The 18,331-nt window shown below is 48.9% G+C and overlaps 1 protein-coding gene across 1 annotated transcript in view; it reads left to right on the forward strand.

Annotated features, from left to right (window-relative positions):
• Positions 1 to 10,434, forward strand: part of LOC116956857 (E3 ubiquitin-protein ligase TRIM11-like) — an 82,132-nt gene extending 71,698 nt beyond the window's left edge. The window contains exons 6-7 of the mRNA XM_076054944.1: positions 431 to 534; positions 7,456 to 10,434. Of these exons, the coding sequence (XP_075911059.1) occupies positions 431 to 534; positions 7,456 to 8,003 (652 nt within the window). The 3' untranslated portion in view covers positions 8,004 to 10,434. The remainder of the gene's footprint in view (positions 1 to 430; positions 535 to 7,455) is intronic.
• Positions 10,435 to 18,331: the final 7,897 nt, after the last annotated feature.

Genomic DNA, 18,331 nt, shown 5'->3' on the forward strand with positions numbered 1-18,331 from the left:
TTGTGAGGAACATGCAAAAAAAATGCTCACTGTTCGCCGTTTGGCGTTCTCTGGTCTGACACTGGTGAGACTCGGCCATAAGGAAGGCTGTCTCTGTTATAGGCCAATCAGTTTCAAAGACATTGCATCAAATATGATTGTCAGAGAATGTTTGTTTGCATGTTCCCCACAAGTACGTGTGGTTAATGCAAATTGTATTCCTTACAAAATATATCTATTTGGTGTTTGAACATCAGAGCACCTAGTTTATTGCCAGAAAGGGCAAAACCTTTTATTTATTTTTCATAAGATGATGCTGGGTAAGACACGGGCTGAGTGATGATGCTGTGAGTGATGATGCTGCTGTGATGATGCTGTGTGATGATGCTGTCTGTGTTGGTGCTGTGTAAGACACGGGCTGTGTGAGTAACTGCTGGTTCTGGTCTCACAGGAGAGACACTCAGAAAGGATCTCCACCTTCATCTCCCAGTGAAGAAGACATCGCCTCGATCAGCACCCTGCAGGGAGCTGTGGTCAACCTGCTGGCATTCATGTGTGAGTTCCACAGACTCTTGCCACGTGTGCATCTGTTATTGTGATGTACTTTGGCTTGTACATGTATGTTGCGCTGCGGTAGTGTCGTGGTTAGTGAGCTGCGTTACGAACCTGGCGTCCCGAGTGTGAATCCCGCTCAAGGCCAACACCACTGATGGGTTATCTGAACCGGTCCTGGACCTCCCGTAGGTCAAATGAGTATCTGGTGTGGTGTAAACATCACCACTAGGGAGACAAAGGCGGCCTGACGTGGTGCTGGCCACTCACCCTCTCGTGTGCCGTGCGGGCCTTTATAGGTGCTTACTAACAGCACTTGCCCCAAAAGTCTGTTAAGGATATGCGGTGGTATCGTGTCTTTGTAATAGTGTACAGATCTATATTGAACTTCTTCCACACCAACCGTGCTAATCGGAGGTGTATGGGTGTATATATGAGCGAGAGTGAGTACGGATGTCTAGTGAAGATGGGATGGTTTCTGCACTGATATACAAACATCGTCACCAACAGGTTATTCACAGCCATGGCTAACATCAGTGGTGAGTGGATTCAGAACCAATTTTGGAGCTCTCCTAGGTCAACTCAGCCTTAATGAGTACGTAGGACGTCTTGTAAAGATCACCAATGCAGACACAAAGGCTGCCTATAGGATTTGTATGGTTCAATGATAAAGCCTATGCTTTGTAGAACGAGATCAAGGTACGTTTAGGAATCGTATGGTTGATTGTTAATACCCAAGGAGCATGCGTCCAGACTAAGAAACATTTAGGAGTCTTAGGCTTTATGTTAACAGTTTAATGCACGGAGTTAAACTAAGGCACTTTTGGAATTCTTAGGTTCCCCAGTTAATGGCTGATGCTCACAGAGCCAGACTAAGGCATTACCATGGTCAACCTTATAGGAATAGGTTTTACCCTTTTAACTGGCACAAAAACTGACACCTTTTTTCAAGGCATCATGTTTGCAATAACCACAACACAAGCAGTCAAAATGCAAACAAAGAAGAAGACAACTCTGATAATAATATGCACTGTCCTTGAATTTGATTGGTCCACACCCGAGACAGCTTTTCTTAGAGCCTAGTCTCCATTGGTGTTGGACCAGAAGACGCCAAAAGGCCTACAACTCAAAAATGCTCACACACGACTCCTTGGGAGGCAACGCTGATTTATTAGAACGGTAAGTAATATAACACTGCACATAAGGTGGTGACCACCGACCTACTCTAGCTAACACACACTTCTAAAATACTCTAGCGTGACCCAGCCGGGTGGGCTACTGCCAGGTCCGCTGACTCTTCTTGGCGTCTTCACGATGCATCTTCGTTCTTGATACGGGCAGCCTCGAACCTCGTGAGGAGGCTGCTTATATGGGCCTCGGCGTGCCCGGGCCCCACCCCGGCCACGCCTCCCTTCGAGAACCCTCTCGAAGCCCCCCTGCTGTCCACGTGCCCTCCGAGGTGCCCCCTAGGCCCCCAGCCCCCACTGGGGTCCAGTCACGTGTCCAGCCGGGGTCACAGAGAGTGCCACGGCCTCACACCACCCTCGTGGCCTCCCGGAGCCCAGAACCGGCCCTGACGTCATTCCCGCCTCCAGCCGGGATGACGTCATGCGTGTGTGTAGACCCGCGTGGTCATGACGCTCCCCCGCATAGTGACGTCACGCTTGTGCGTGTGTACACAGTAGTGATTCTACAATCACTACACACACACGAGTGTGCATCACTACACTATCACACACACACGAGTGTACATCACTACACTATCACACACACAGTGTACATGACTACACTATCACACACACAGTGTACATCACTACACTATCACACACACACAGTGTACATCACTACACTATCACACACACGAGTGTACACCACTCCACTATCACACACACAGAGTTGCCCGTCCGGTGCCGGACGGGCAACTCTGTCGTGGACAGCGCTGTGGGGGGAGTTCCAATTTTGATTGGCTCCTCCCCTCATGGCATATGTGTCCACCACAGGGGCTAAACGGGGGTTCTGGACGGGTGCGAGGGGCTGGTAACCCCTCCACCTTCAATTAATTACCACAAAACCACGAATTAAACTGAAATATGTAACAACTAAGCTTGTGCCGGAGGCCCCGGGGGGCCAGGCGTCTATGACGTCTCCTGGCCAAACCCCAATTGGCGGAGCCAGGAGATTGAATACCTACCCTCGGGGCTACTCCAGAAACAACGAAAAGCCACTACAGGTGGCCACGTGGAATGTTCGAACGCTCACTGCAGAGGAGAGGCTGCCACTCCTCTGTCGGGAGCTGGACCGGTACCGCCTGGATCTATGCGGCATTCAGGAGGTCCGGTGGACCGGCTCTGGCTCCTGCCACCATGAGGCGTGGACAGTCCTCTACTCGGGGCAGCAGACTGCCAAACAACAGGGTGTGGGTCTTCTTTTGAACAAAAGAATGAAGGGGGCGTGGGAGCGTGGCGGTGAGGTGTGGGAAGCTGTAAGCCCCAGGCTACTTTGGGCTCGCCTTCCCATCAACCGGAGGCGAGGAATGGTGGTCGTGGTTACTTATGCCCCCACCGAAGATGAACATCCGTGGAGGGATGCAGGCAAAGCCGATGAGTCAGATGCCTTCTATGACCTCCTGTCACAGGTGCTGGCTAAAGTGGCCCCTCGGGATAGAGTCATCATGTTGGGTGACTTCAATGCCCGAGTTGGTCATGATACTGGCACCTGGTCTGGAGTGATTGGAGGGCATGGGCCAGATCAGCTCAATAACAACGGTAGGAGGCTGCTAGATTTTTGTGCAGCCCATGGGCTTGTAATTACCAACACGCTGTTCCGGCATCGGCGCATCCACACAACATCATGGATGCATGCCGGGTCCAAGCAAGAACATCTGCTGGACTACATAGTGACGGACCAGCGAATGCGAGCCCATGTCCTTGACATCAGGACCTACCGTGGAGCTGATCTGCCCTCTGACCATCGACTAGTCATCTGTAAGATGCGCCTGCCATTCTTCCACTCCGGCGGTGGGTGTACACCCAGGACCCCATTCCAACCTAAAGTGGCCTGGTCTCAGTTATCTGATGAAAGTTGCAAGCGAGAATTTCATCATCGCTTGCGGCTGGGATTGGCATCGTCCCCAACTCCTCCTGATGTCGAGGGTAAATGGGCGAGGTTTAGGACTGTGACTCATGCAGCTGCAATGGCTGCTTTGGGTACGCGGTCCAGACCTCCCCAGACACCCTGGATGACAGAGGAGTTGTTCAGGATGGTTGAGAAAAAGCGACAGGCCCACTGTCATCGGCTACAGAATCCCACGTCAGAGAATGAGGAGGCTTACCGCAGCCTTCGCTCGGAGGTTCGGAGAGCTGTGAGGCGCTGCAAGGATGGGTGGTGGTCGCGGGTTGCTGAGGAGATGGAGTCTGCCTCAGTGGCCCGTGATCACAAATCTCTATTTAACTCCATCAAAAAAGTAACCTGCAGCGCCACACCTATTACCATCATTAGGGGAAAAAACGGTGATCCAATTTCCGACCCCCAGGAACAGGTTCGCAGATTTGCTGAGCATTTCTGTGAGGTCCTGGGGGAGGGAAAATCCCTCAGCCAGGAAAACATCGTGGCACAAAGTGAGGATGACCCTGCTGAGGCTGCGGTGCCTCAAATATTGGATGAAGTCACCCCCTGTGAGTGGCTGGCTGAGGTGCCATCTGCTGAGGAAGTATTGAAGGCGATCCGGAGTCTGAGACCAGGAAAGGCAGCGGGCAGAGATGATCTCCCAAGCGAAATGCTGAGGGAGGGTGGCGTTTGTGCACAAACTGCCCTATATGACATCGTAACAACAGTCTGGACCACTGGACGGGTTCCGCAGGATTGGAAGGATGCCCTGGTGGTCCCCCTTTTTAAGAAGGGGGACCGCACAGACTGTAACAACTACAGGGGCATCTCACTCCTCAGTGTGCCGGGAAAGGTCCTGGCAAGGATTATTCAGCATCGCCTTGCCAGGCACGCTGAGGAGAGGCTTGCGGAGCCCCAATGCGGTTTCAGGAAAGGGCGGTCCTGCACAGATGCCATATTTTCTGTCCGTCTGCTACAGCAGAGGTGTAGGGAATTCCAACAAGACCTACATCTCTGCTTTATTGACCTGGTCAAGGCCTATGATACCATCAGTAGGCCTGGGCTCTGGGTCGTTCTTCGTGCTTTTGGAGTACCTGACCCTCTGCTCACGATCATTAAGGATCTTCATGATGGTGAGCGGGCCCGGGTAAAACTACGTGGCCGGGAGTCAGAGCCATTCCCTGTACACCTTGGGGTGCGACAGGGATGTCCTCTGGCTCCCACATTATTTAACATCTATTTTGACCACGTAGTTCGTGAAGCCTTCAATAGCTGTACCGGGGGAATCTCCATATGGTACAGATATAATGGGAGGCTAATCGATGCCCGGGTGCGGTCAAGGGATGGCTCCCTATTGCTCAACCACGTTATGTATGCTGATGACTTGGTAATAGCTGCTCAGTCAGAGGAGGAGTTGGAGACGCTGCTGCTGAGACTGGAGCGTGCCACTAAGAGGTGGGGCCTTACCATCAGCCCCACCAAAGCTAAGCACCTGCCTGGGTATTTTGTACCATCGGACACTCCACCCCCACAACTCCCAATCGGTGATGGGGCAGTTGTGGAGAGAGTGGAGAGTTTCCCATACCTGGGCAGTGTGCTTATGACTGGCTCCAGTTTAACAGCAGAGGTCTCACTCCGAATCAGTCGAGCGGCAATATCTTTTCATCGGTTGCGTAACGCTGTGTGGAAGCTACCTGGTCTGTCGCTCCGCACTAAGCTTCAGGTCTTCTCGGCCACGGTCATTCCCTCCCTTCTCTACGCTTGCGAAACGTGGACCCCCCTAATGGAACATCTTCGCCGGTTAGAAACATTTAGGCTGACCTGCCTACGATCCATCCTGGGTTTAACCAGACTGGATTGTGTGAGGAGCTCACAAATCCTTGAGTGTACATCACTACACTATCACACACACACAGAGTGTACATCACTACACTATCACACAGTGTACATCACTACACTATCACACACACGAGTGTACATCACTACACTATCGCACACACACACACGAGTGTACATCACTACACTATCACACACACACGAGTGTACATCACTACACTATCACACACACAGTGTACATCACTACACTATCACACACACACACACGAGTGTACATCACTACACTATCACACACACACAGTGTACATCACTACACTATCACACACACACACAGTGTACATCACTGCACTATCACACACACGAGTGTACATCACTACACTATCACACACACAGTGTCCATCACTACACTATCACACACACACAGTGTACATCACTACACTATCACACACACAGAGTGTACATCACTACACTATCACACACACACACACGAGTGTACATCACTACACTATCACACCCACCTCGTGTGCCGGCCTTCACAGGTGCTCACCAACAGCACTTGCTCCTACAGTCTGTGAAAGGTGACACACGGGAGATGTTTGTGTTTGTTGTACACACACAGAGACGCTATGGCGGTGTTTATATCCACGCTGCTGCTGCTGCTGTGATCCACTGCCTCCCACGGGCACTACCGCACAGTAGGGCTGAACGATTAATCGATTCCAAATCGAAATCGCAATTTGAAACAATGCGATTAGCAAATCGCAAAGGCTGCGATTTTTTGCGATTTAAAAAGTCCTGTCAGTTTCTATTTGGAATTGTTTCGTGTTTCATTATTATGACTTTATTTATTTAACTTAACAGTTTTTACATGTTTGATTGTTCTTTTTAAATTAAAATATTTTAATAAATACATGTTGGAAACAATTAATATCTTTAAAGTTCTCATCCTTGCATTAGAATAGAAAGAGCAGTTCATATTGTGATGGTATCACGTGGTAATGCTCCATCACGTGTTTTAAATCTATCACACAATGAATATCGAACTGAAGCTTGATTTACAATGTTTTTTAATCGCAAATCAAATCGCAACATGTCAGAAAAATCGCAATTAGAGATTCTCCCCAAATCGTGCAGCCCTAGCGGACAGAGCGCCCCACCTCCTGGCACCTCGCAAAGCCCCGCACGGGCAGCCACCACCACCCTGCCTAGCAGGTGCTACAGGCTGGGGGGTCACGTGGTGGGGCAGTCACCACCCTGCCTAGCAGGTGCTACAGGCTGCGGGGTCACGTGGTGGGGCAGTCACCACCCTGCCTAACAGGTGCTACAGGCTGCGGGGTCACGTGGTGGGGCAGTCACCACCCTGCCTAGCAGGTGCTACAGGCTGCGGGGTCACGTGGTGGGGCAGTCACCACCCTGCCTAACAGGTGCTACAGGCTGCGGGGTCACGTGGTGGGGCAGTCACCACCCTGCCTAGCAGATGCTACAGGCTGCGGGGTCACGTGGTGGGGCAGTCACCACCCTGCCTAGCAGGTGCTACAGGCTGCGGGGTCACGTGGTGGGGCAGTCACCACCCTGCCTAGCAGGTGCTACAGGCTGCGGGGTCACGTGATGGGACAGTCACCACCCTGCCTAACAGGTGCTACAGGCTGTGGGGCTACGTGGCGGGGCAGCAGATTGCGGGACAGACAAACGCACCGCTGTACTGTACTTCTGTGCTCTCGCCAGCCGCGCTGCCTGACTTCGCCAACGCGCGGTGACCGGCGTGGTGAAGTATGGTCAAATATTCCCGGCGACCCGCACGGTGTAGTGGATTGACAAAGTGCCCGTTAGATGTCATCACACCGCTAGCTACACACTACAACGTTGTGTAACAATGCCCATTATGAATTGCTCTATTGTAGTGTACGTGCGTGTTAGTGCACGAGTGATATTGTTAAAGTGGTGCTGTTGTTGCCACGGCTACTGTGATTATCGTTACTGCAGACGGACGCTCACCGACTGTGGACCCAAACTCGGCCTACAACAAACTCCAGATTTCCTCGGACCTCAGGACGGTGACGCAGACCGCTGTCTCCCAGGGTCGCCCCATACACCCACACCGCTTTGATTACTGGTCACAAGCCTTGTGCTCAGAGAGCTTCTCGTCGGGTCAGCACTACTGGGAGGTGGACGTGGGGGGTGCGGCCTGGGGCTGTGTGGTTGGAGTCGCGTACGGGACGATCGCACGGAAAGGGCGTGGTAAAGAGTGCGGTCTGGGACAGAACAACTCATCCTGGGTGTTATATAAAGATAACGACAGCTGCTACGTGTGTCATGGTGGTGTAGAGACCTCAGTGCCGGTGAGGGATCCTCCCCGGAGAGTCGGGTGTCACCTGCACTGGGAGGCGGGGCTGCTGTCGTTTTACCGCGCCGACTCCATGGAGCTGCTGCACTCCTTTCACCACTCGTTTAGTCAGCCTCTCTACCCCGCACTGTGGGTGGGTGGTGTTGGTGACTCAGTGAGGATTCTGGATCTGAGTCGTGCGTCCTGAGAGCACGGAGTGTGAGCAGCGCAGAGAAACGGGCACAACGCACAGACTCACGCACACAAAGACACAGATCCCCCGTGTAGCCTAAACAGACTGTTGAGGCAAGGGCTGTTAGCAAACGCCTCAGAAGGCTGACACGGCACTCGAGGGGGTGGGTGGCCAACACCACGACTGACCCGCCTTTGTCTCCCCAGTGGTAACGTTTACACACCGCACCAGGAACTCATTTGAGGCTGAGTCGACCTACGGGAGGCCCATGACCCGTTCGCCAACACCATTGCCGATTATCTGATTCGGTCCTGGATCTCCCCTAGGGTCCACTCAGACTCAAATGAGTTCCTGGTGTGGTGTGGAAACATCGCCACTGGGGAGCCAAAGGCGGGTCAGTCGTGGTATTGTCCACCCACCCCCTTGTGTGCCGTGCCGACCTTGATAGGTGGTCGCTAACAACACTGGCCCCAACAGTCTGATAAGGATATACGGAGGATATTTGTCTGGGTGAGTGGATTGGTGTGTTTATGCCTTTCTGTGTCTTTGTTATTGTGCCTGTGTCTGTGTGTGTCTTTGTCTTTGTGTGTGTCTGGACATGGTGCTTGCCACCCACCCCCTCGTGTGTCACAGTGCCAGCCTTCATAGTTGCTGCTCGCTACTTACAGAACTTGCCCCAACAGTCTGTTAAGGCTACGCGGTGAATCTTTGTCTTTAGTGTATAGAGGGCCATGTGTGTAGTGTGCGGTTGAGCTGTGGTGCAGTGGTTAGCGCACTGTGGGGGGGAGTGGGCGGATTTAAGGTTCTCTCTGACGCCATCGTCCCTCGCACCGCACGCCGCGTGGCGCTCAACGCCGAGGGGGCGGAGCTCCACCGCGGGCGTGCTGGGAACACGTGTCACGTGACGCTACAGGGTGACGCGCGCCGTCCCCCTCGCGGTCACTCGCTCGTTGGGTGATAAACCCGGGGTGGGAATGGGGTGGGAATGGGATGGCATCACGATGACATGTTTGTCATAACCAGGGGTTGAGTGACTCCTCCACCCACACAAACGAGGTTTATTTTACAGGGCTAAGAGAGAAAGAAGCCATTTCAAAACCTAGTTGGAGGGCTTTCGCCACCAATATATTCCGTAATAAAGGTTGGTTTTGTTTAATGTTTTAATTATCTTTGGACCTCCAGCCACAACCTTCGATTCATTTTTGCTGACAAAAATTGGAACTGACTCTTGACTTTGAAGTCTGTTATTTAATTAAGTCTGATATAAATCTCGAGTGAAGATCTACCTTGCACTACAACACGACTAATATTGTCTCAACGCGCATTAATAACACAGACACACTGTGTTCTATTACAGGAATAATGACAACGCGAACTCCAAATATACAGCAGCTTTCAGGGTCGTAATCCAACCCACGACCTCCTGCATACGAGGCGAGGGAGTTAACATCTCCTAGCCACCACAGCGCGCTTCCTTAACGTGAGACACTAATCCATTGTGAATCCAACTCGAGTATCAGGCTGTTTAGCAACGCGTAGATGATTTGAGACACATTGATTATATCGTACCAGTTGTGTAGTTGTTTGAACGCGAATCGCATTGTGCTCTGGGCTGGGGGTGAGATTTCTACTTGCGTCATTGCTGGCATGGGTTTGACTTGTTTTGATTTTTTCATTTGCGTGACCCAGGTCACTCTTGTTAATGAGACTCTTCCTGGTCTCCAGAGTTCTCACCTCGTTAAATTTAAATTACACTCGACTCGATCATCATTATCATCAGCAGAAGTATCAGCAGAAGAATTAGTAATGGCAGCAGGAGCAACGGCATCATCAGCGGTAGCTCCATCGTTGGCATCATCATCGTCAGCATCAGGAGTAGTACCAACAGCATCAAAAATAATAGAAGCATTATCAGCAGCAACAGAAGCATCATCAGTAGCAACAGCAGCAAAAGCAGCAATCACTCTTGCAACCGAGACTCATCCTGGTCTCGTGAGTTCTCACCTGGTTACACAAATAGACTTTAACACGTAGGCTTCCGCGACCAATATTATTCATAATATAGGTGTCTTGGGTTAGATCGCATAAATATGCAGAGACTTGATTGTGTTATGGGTTACCTGTGAATTGGAATCGCATTTTATTGTGGGTCAAGGGTCAATGTGTGTGTGGTGATGAATAAAAACATTACATCTGAACGTGTTTACTGTGCTGGGATGTGTGGGCTCACGTGGTGGTGAGATTCCTCGTCTCTGTGGCTTGCCGGTGGCAGTTTGACATCGTGATATCAGTGGTGGCTATGGACGTGGCCTGTAATCCTGCACCGTGGAGGTGAGGGTTGGTGGGACCATTCGAATGTTGTGAAGCCCACTTCCCGAAGGAGACGAGGAGAACTCCATACATCATCAAAGTGTGGACTAAAATCGTCTGTACCTTCTGTATGGGATTGAGTGTAGTGCCGTTTTAGGATGCAGCTTTTCTCCGGGTCCTCCAATTTCTTGCCACATGCACACACAAACATTCATTGTCTAAAGACATCTTAACATACATAGAGGAGCGCAGAGATTTGGTAATCAGTTTTCACATGTAGGTGCTCGCGACCAATATCGTCCATAATACAGGTTCTTTTGGGTTAAATCGAGTCGATGAGCATCCATCTGTAGTAATGATAATCACAGTACCCGTGTAATAAAAGTAATAAAAGCACAACAATAGCAATAGCATACTCTTTGGTTCTATTCGGTAAAGTAACGTAGGTAAAAAATAAAACAACAAAAATCACGACGTTTCGGCCACAACACAACCGGCTTTACCGAATAGAACCAAAGAGTATGGATCCTTGCAGTCACGAAAGCTTTAAATCTAGAATTGAATAAATAACAATAGCACTCTGCAGGCAGCCCAGTTGGTGAGAGCATAGGAGTACAGTACAGCAATGTATTTGTCTGCAATGCCATCTGCTGCCTGCCACGTAGCCCTGCAGCCTATAGCACCTGCTACGCATGGTGGCCGCCCATGCGAGGCCTACCCAGGCCCAACACCTGCTCGGCTTTGCGAGATTTGAAGTGGTGTGGGTGGCAATGGATCGCTGCAGCACTGCCATAGCGTATGTGTGCGTACAACAACAACAACCGCCATTCGCCACTAAGTGTCGGTGACGTTACCATGACGCTTGTGCCAAGCCATGTGCACCTTGAGGCCACGTGAAGTGTCGAACGCCCGCTGGCAGGAGGTCACGGGGCAGGCCCAGGTGCCACAAGTCGACTGAGACGATTGGCTGATGCACCACCTGTGCCCCCTACTGTGCCAACCTGCTGTGCTTTAGCCACCTGGCGCTCCGCTCGTTGTTGTGAGGGTCGCTCCACCGCCCTCTGTTGTTGTTGGAGGGCGACTGCCTCCACACACTCACAAATAGGATAGCAACAGCACTTTCATTCCATAATACACACGTGCAGTGCGAATGACGCTCATGTAATAATGAATTACACTCGTTTGTGACATATTGACGTCGAGGTATTGCAGTCGTGTATATGGGCAGTGGTAATTTACTGTTGTGCATATATACCTTAGTCGGGATCTGTGAGCTCAAGTTATAAAAAAAAACTGAACACTAATAATTATAAAAGATTCCTGAGTCTGGATTAAACAGCCTCAAGTATGATTACTAAATCCTAAAAATGGTAAGAAAGTCTGGATATGAGACTTAAGTAATAACACTGCACACTATGCATCCTAATTGTGCCTCAGAGAAGCAACGATTGGACTCATCTGTTACAATGGAACGAACATTTTGCCCATTCCTTATTCATCACTAATTTCTCGTGTCATAACGCGTGATATAACAGTCACGCTTTTTGGAATATGACCGAGTGTGGGGGAGAGCTTGTGGGAGTGCCATTGGAAAACCGAATTTGACAATGAAAAGCAGCAATGCGTGTGTCCAAGAAGAGAACGTTTCCATTCATTGCAGTAGAAATTAACGTGACAAATTGTTCAGAACCATGAACATTGACAACTTCTGACAAATCCTCCGATTACGGTTGAAAATAAGTTTAACATACATACGTGTGTGTCTTGGCCATGTTAATGTGAACTCACATGGTAGACAGGAGGTTGAGCTTCTCAATGACTCCCCTCAGCCAGCTCACGTCACACACAGTCCAAGTCACTCGGAGGAACTGGCAGTGGGGAGCGCTCAAGTCCTGAGCCAATGGGGAGAGAGGACTTCACACGAGCGCGTCTCAACACATACACCATCACGTGAAACTCTGGTCATGCTTGGCTTGCCGTCGAACAAAGTCGGTCACTGCATCACGCGCTTTCAGGTACCTTTCTGAGGCCGTCAGGAACGCTCTTCCTTCCGATATTAGGAAGCCACTGGAGCTATGCACTGTCAAATCTAAATTGAAAACGAATTTATTTGGAACTGCTTTTGTGTTCAGTTTGTTGTCCTTCGCCCCCCCCCCCCCCACCCCCGCACCTCTGATTAGGAAGGTTGGCTACCTACGGGGGGAAAAAGTTTAAAAACATACATACACAGAGACCCACAGACACGCAGACCCATAGAGACCAACAGATTAGCACAGTTGGCTTCGTATGTTACGAACAAATTCAACATCCACAGAGACCCACAGACACCCAGACCCATAGAGACCCACAGATTAGCACGGTTCGATATGTACATCTTGCGAAAGAAGTTCAACATACATACAAACTGTGCAGACCCAACACAGGGTAGATGAGTGGAACAAAATCGTTTTAGGCAAAATCCTACAGGAGGTGAGCGGGGTAATGTTCATTATTAAGTTTATTTTGATTTGGTCCTGCTTAGCCAGTTGCCCGGTTATCTTGCAAACGTCAACGTTGCAGAGAACGAGTATAGGGGTCTTCAAGAAAGATTGCACAACTGTGGGCATGGGGAGGCAGAGGCAGATGGATGAATTGAAGCACACAACACAATAAATACACAGGCACGGGGGGACACGGAGAGAAAACACGGAAACACCTGTGCTCAGCCACAGTGTTGCTAACCTCCGTAATAATATCCCCCTGACTTTAGGTATCAATATCCATTCTGAAGAATCGATTCTATGCAATGGACTCTGCCGCCATAGGGTATAACTTATATATATGAAGTGGTTGAAAGCTAGAGAGATGAAACGAGGTGAAACAGAGACATGGAGACAGGAGATGCATAGAGACTTGAGAGAGATGCAGAGATACACAGAAACACTCCCCCATTATTTACTGGGTTTTTTCAAATCCTCGCTTTAATAAATCACTCTCCTACTAAAGCATTCACACCGTGAGCAAACCCAGCCTCAGCCTGTGTTCGTGCACAAATGTACCTTTCTTTCTTCTTTACATTATCCTGCAAAGAGAAAAGAACGGAGATTGATCAATAATATCACATAGATTTAAGATGGTTAGGCATGAGTGATTGGAGTGTATTATTACATGAATTAAAAATACGATGTGAATAGGAGTCAGGAAAAGATAATTTAATGGGACGTTGACCAAAATAAGGAAACTGCAAGAGCATTAAGAGCTTGGAAAATAAACAATTTGGTAAAAAAGTGTTAACCCCACCCAAGGATCGTAACCTTATTGCATTGGTGGGGGTTTGTGTGTTCCAATGACCCTCAGAGTTATATCGCCTGGAGTCTTGTACTCCTCGTAGGTTCTCCCTTGGCAAACATGTCTGGGTGGAGATGGGGGCAGGTTCCAGACAAATAATGGCCCAAACAAAAGCCCCTTATTAATGGTTCTGAAATATAAACATCAGAGAACGTCGCCCGGACAAGGTATACCAGGACACCCCTATGAAGCCAGGCCTGGGCATCGTGTTCACCAGCAAGCTCCTTGTGGCCAGGTGACCCACGTAACCCGGTCGTGTGCCGTCCTGCGTGCCCACCATCCACAGGACGAAGGGTGAGGGGTGTGATGCCAGAATGGCAGGGAGAAGGATTGTCTCGGACGTACTGCAGCTTGGTGATGGACACTCGCTAATGTGACCTGGAATGTGACGTCACTGGGTGGGAAGGAACCAGAGCTGATGGAGAAGGTGGAAAGATACCGACTGAATATAGTCGGACTCACCTCCACACACAGCGTTGGCACCAGAAAGTAAACTTCTCGATCTGGGGTGGTCCTCTCTCCTATTCCGGAAACACCCTTGGTCAGAGACCCTGGGTGGGTGTGGGGATACTCACAAGCCCCCAGTTGGGTGCTGTTCAGTTCGAGTTTGTCCCAGTGGATGAGAGGGTCGCCTCAATGAGACGCCGGGTCTCAGAAAGGGAAACTCTGACTGTTGTCTGTGCCTATGCACCAAACAGTAGTTCAGAGTGTTCGGCCTTCTTGGGGACGGTGGGTGCAGTGCTCGACAGAGTGCCGCCTACCGACTCCATAATCTTAGTGGGCGACTTCAATGCTCACGTGGGATACGATGGAGATACCCCGTGATCTGAACCTGAACGGTGAGATGTTATTGTAATTCTGCACTAGTCACAGAATGTCAATTTAAAAAAAAACATGTTTGAACACAAGGATGTTCATAAATGTACTTGGCACCAAAGCACCTTGTGCCGAAGATGGGCAAATCTGTCATCTGATCGCCGCCTGGTGGTAAGTTGGATCCGACGCTTGGGGCACCGACCACACAAGTCGCCTGTTTCATAGATGCATTGATTCAGTACAAACAAACACTGGATCGGTTTAGACATGCAGTGTCTCATCAGCAGAGCCAGGCGCGCTTGAATGAATTCTGGTGAACTCCAGATGTGATAGGCAAGGGCCCTCTCTTTAAGACATGGATCCTAGTCAGACACAACATTATATTATTCACAAACTGGTTGAGATTTCCCTATACCGAATCAATGTTACTAAAATGATGCACTCCCAGAAGGCCATAGAGCCTATGGGATGCGAAAAAAATATTTGTTAGGCGGAGAGACAAATGTATGAAGAAAACATATCATCAGCTATCTATTTTGTACGTTATATTCTCTGCAATGAAGAAAATGATTATGTTTGTGTTGTGTATTATATCGTTTGGCATATAACTAGGACCCATATCTGCCAGAGAGGGTCCTTGACCATACACCAGCATGGGCTCAAGCAAATCCTTACCTCTGCTGCTGAGACACTGTTTGTGGAAATCGGTCCAGGGTTTGCTTTCACTGAATCAACACTTCCGAAAGAATGCTTTCCCAGGTATTGGGGCTGATGGGATGTGTACATTATATATATACAGTAGAACCTCGGAGATCGAATGCACCAGAACTCGAACAAATTCGCTTTTCGGACGCGATATTTCCTAACGAAATTCGGAGGTCGACGGGCAATCGCGAATTGAAAGAACCAGGACACGGCTGAGACGCGTATGGCCAGCAGCGTGCGTGACGCTTGCCCAGAGAAAGGTTTTACCGTGCGGTAACCTCTTTAGATAAGTTGCTAGTCAGAAAGGGCTCAAGTGACCCACAGTTAGTGGCAGAAAAGAGGCACAAAGAGAAAGAACGCCAGAAGGGCAGCTTACCCGACGTTATTGTGGAAGGGGACTCCCCCTTCCAAACAATAACACCACCACCTTATACTCAAGCCATCAACTCTCTTCTTTGGTTCTTTCGGTAAAGTCACGTAGAATGAGAATAAAATAATAAATTGATAAAATAAATAACACAATAATATTCTCACGACGTTTTTATTTTATCAATTTATTATTTTATTCTCATTCTACGTGACTTTACCGAAAGAACCAAAGAAGATGAATCATTGCAGTCACGAAAGCTTTAAACCATCAACTCTCCTTACTGCAGGCAAAGTGAAGTTCAGTGTTCATTTATTTCATTTATTCCATTTATATTTATTCATTTATTCCATTTATTTATTGTGTTTCTTGTTGCTGTGTATGATTTTATGTCCGTAATTACTGTAAACTTCATGTAAAAATGCTTTATAATGGGATATTTCTTGTGTCTGGAACCAATTAATGTCATTTGCATTAATTCTTATGGGGAAAATTAATTCGGTGTTCGAACAAATCGGTGTTCGAATGGCCTTCTTGAACGATTCAAGTTCGATCTCCGGGGTACCACTGTATTTGTTCTTATATAGACAGCTATATGAAGGATGCTTATCTGTTTTTGTTACAAATACTCTCCACAACGCGGCTATTTTGGGCAAATTATTAATATCACCAGGGGACTTTATTCCCTCTTTCCTAGCAGGATTAGCAGTAAAATGGATAAGTATGCATACAACAACACTAACAGGCTCATAGCAATATCGTTGAATGCATATCAAATTATTTGGCACGTGCGTTGACGGGTACTCCAACATCCGACCATGTCCGTCTGGTGCTCGTTGAGCTGCATTGGATTTCGGTTGCTGAACGAAGACATTATAAGACTGCACTCATTACACACACAAAGTGCTTGCCACAAATGAACCACAATGCCTTGCTGCTCTCATCAAGGAGCATAAACTATCACGCAAACTCAGATCACTCTCGCAGCGGCTTTTGGCTAACCATCAAACAAAGACGGTCACCGCATCGCGTGCTTTCAGAAGCACTTCTGCGGCCGTCTGGAGCGCTCTTCCTCCTGATATTAGGAAGCCACTGGAGCTATGCACTTTTAAATCATCCAGATTGAAAATACTTTTTCTTTAGAACTGCATGATGCTGTTTACATTATGAGACCTCCTTTGCCAGTAACAAGATTTAGTAATAGGTTTTTATCCTTTTAACTGGCACAAAAACTGACACCTTTATACAAGGCAACATGTTTGCAATAACCACAAAACGAGCAGTCAAAATGCAAACAAAAGAGACAACTCTGATAATGATATTGGCACTGTCCTTGAATTTGATTGGTCCACGCCCGAGATGGCTTTTCTTAGAGCCTAGTCTCCACTGGTGTTGGACCAGATGACGCCAAAAGGCGTACAACTCAGAAACAGCGCACTATCAGAGTATTGAGGGCTCGGGGTGAGCATTTACATTATGAGACATCCTTTTCCAGTAACAAGATATAGTAATAGGTGTTACCCTTTTAACTGAGCTCCGAGTGAAAGTGAATTCAGGCGAATTCCCGTGAAATAAATAAATAAAACACCGAGAGGAACTTTCCCAGCCAGGTGCACCATGAACCTGACCCTGCAGGCGTCTCTCCCCTCTGCAGGCGATCTCTCTCCCCTCCACCCCGCGACAGCACGCTCCTTGAGGCTGCTTAGACGAGGAGGATCCTCACCCCGTGTGTCCCATCCTTTCCAGCGATGTTCATCCGCGAGCCCTCACCCCATGTGCACGCGCGGGTATTGTGCACGTTCCCCTCGATCGATGCGGGGTTTGGATTGTGCGATTTAGCGTGCAGTAATGCCACCGTGGCAAAGATTTTAACTGTCTCGCCTGGTTATGCCTGCTGCTGTATAGTTGGAGTCTGCGTGTCTCTTTCTCATCATCATCATCACGGCAGCTAGGAGATGTTAACTACCTCGCCTGCTGCACAGGAGGTTGTGGGTTCGATCCCGACCCTGACTGACGCCTGCTGCTGCTGTATATTTCGAGTTTGCGTGTCGCTCTCTCCGCTTTCTTGTGGATTTTAATCTGCTTCCTCCGGTTTCCCCTCGACATTTAGAATCAACATCACGCGTTTAGAGTTTTTGCTTAGGAAATGTCCACGTGAAAAGCTACTTTGTTGAGCTTTCAATCGTGGCCAGGTCGCTTTAAAAAAAAAATGAGCTATGTAACTCAGTGGGCCTTAACTGGTAAAAAAAAAGAATCATAGAATTGGCCAAACTCAGCGAGTCCAGGATGTAAAATCTTACCATTGACTAGAATAGGTGGTGAATACTTTTTTGAGTTTAGGTAATGACAATTTTAAAGGTTGAGCTATATATATATTTTAAAATGCATAATAGGAATGCGCACAGTGATAGTCATAATAAGCTGAAATGAATGACGATGTTTATTTAGCCAGAGGCTGTTCGCTGTGGTAATGCGTGAGTCCATCCACCCAGTGACCCAACCACGCAACCGCACGCCCTCCCAGCCACCCTTCCTCCCGCCCTCCATCGCTTTCACTTTCCCTCCCTCCCTGCCAGCTCGTCCACCCAGCACGCAATCTGCCACCCAAACTGCCTCGCCTCCCACCCTCCCACCCAATCACCCTCCCACCTTCCCTCCAACTCACTCAGCCACCGCCACCACAACCACCACCCACTCTCACCTCCGATAAGCGAGAGTGACTACATATAGTGTGAAAGAAGTTCAACATTCATACCCACCCACTCATCAAATACCCACTCACTCATCCAAACACCTACACACTAACCCATACACTCAC

The sequence above is a fragment of the Petromyzon marinus genome, chromosome 68 (assembly GCF_048934315.1).
Source record: "Petromyzon marinus isolate PM22_M1 ecotype Great Lakes invasive population chromosome 68, UKy_Petmar_22M1.pri1.0, whole genome shotgun sequence".
Taxonomy (NCBI): Eukaryota; Metazoa; Chordata; class Hyperoartia; order Petromyzontiformes; family Petromyzontidae; genus Petromyzon; species Petromyzon marinus.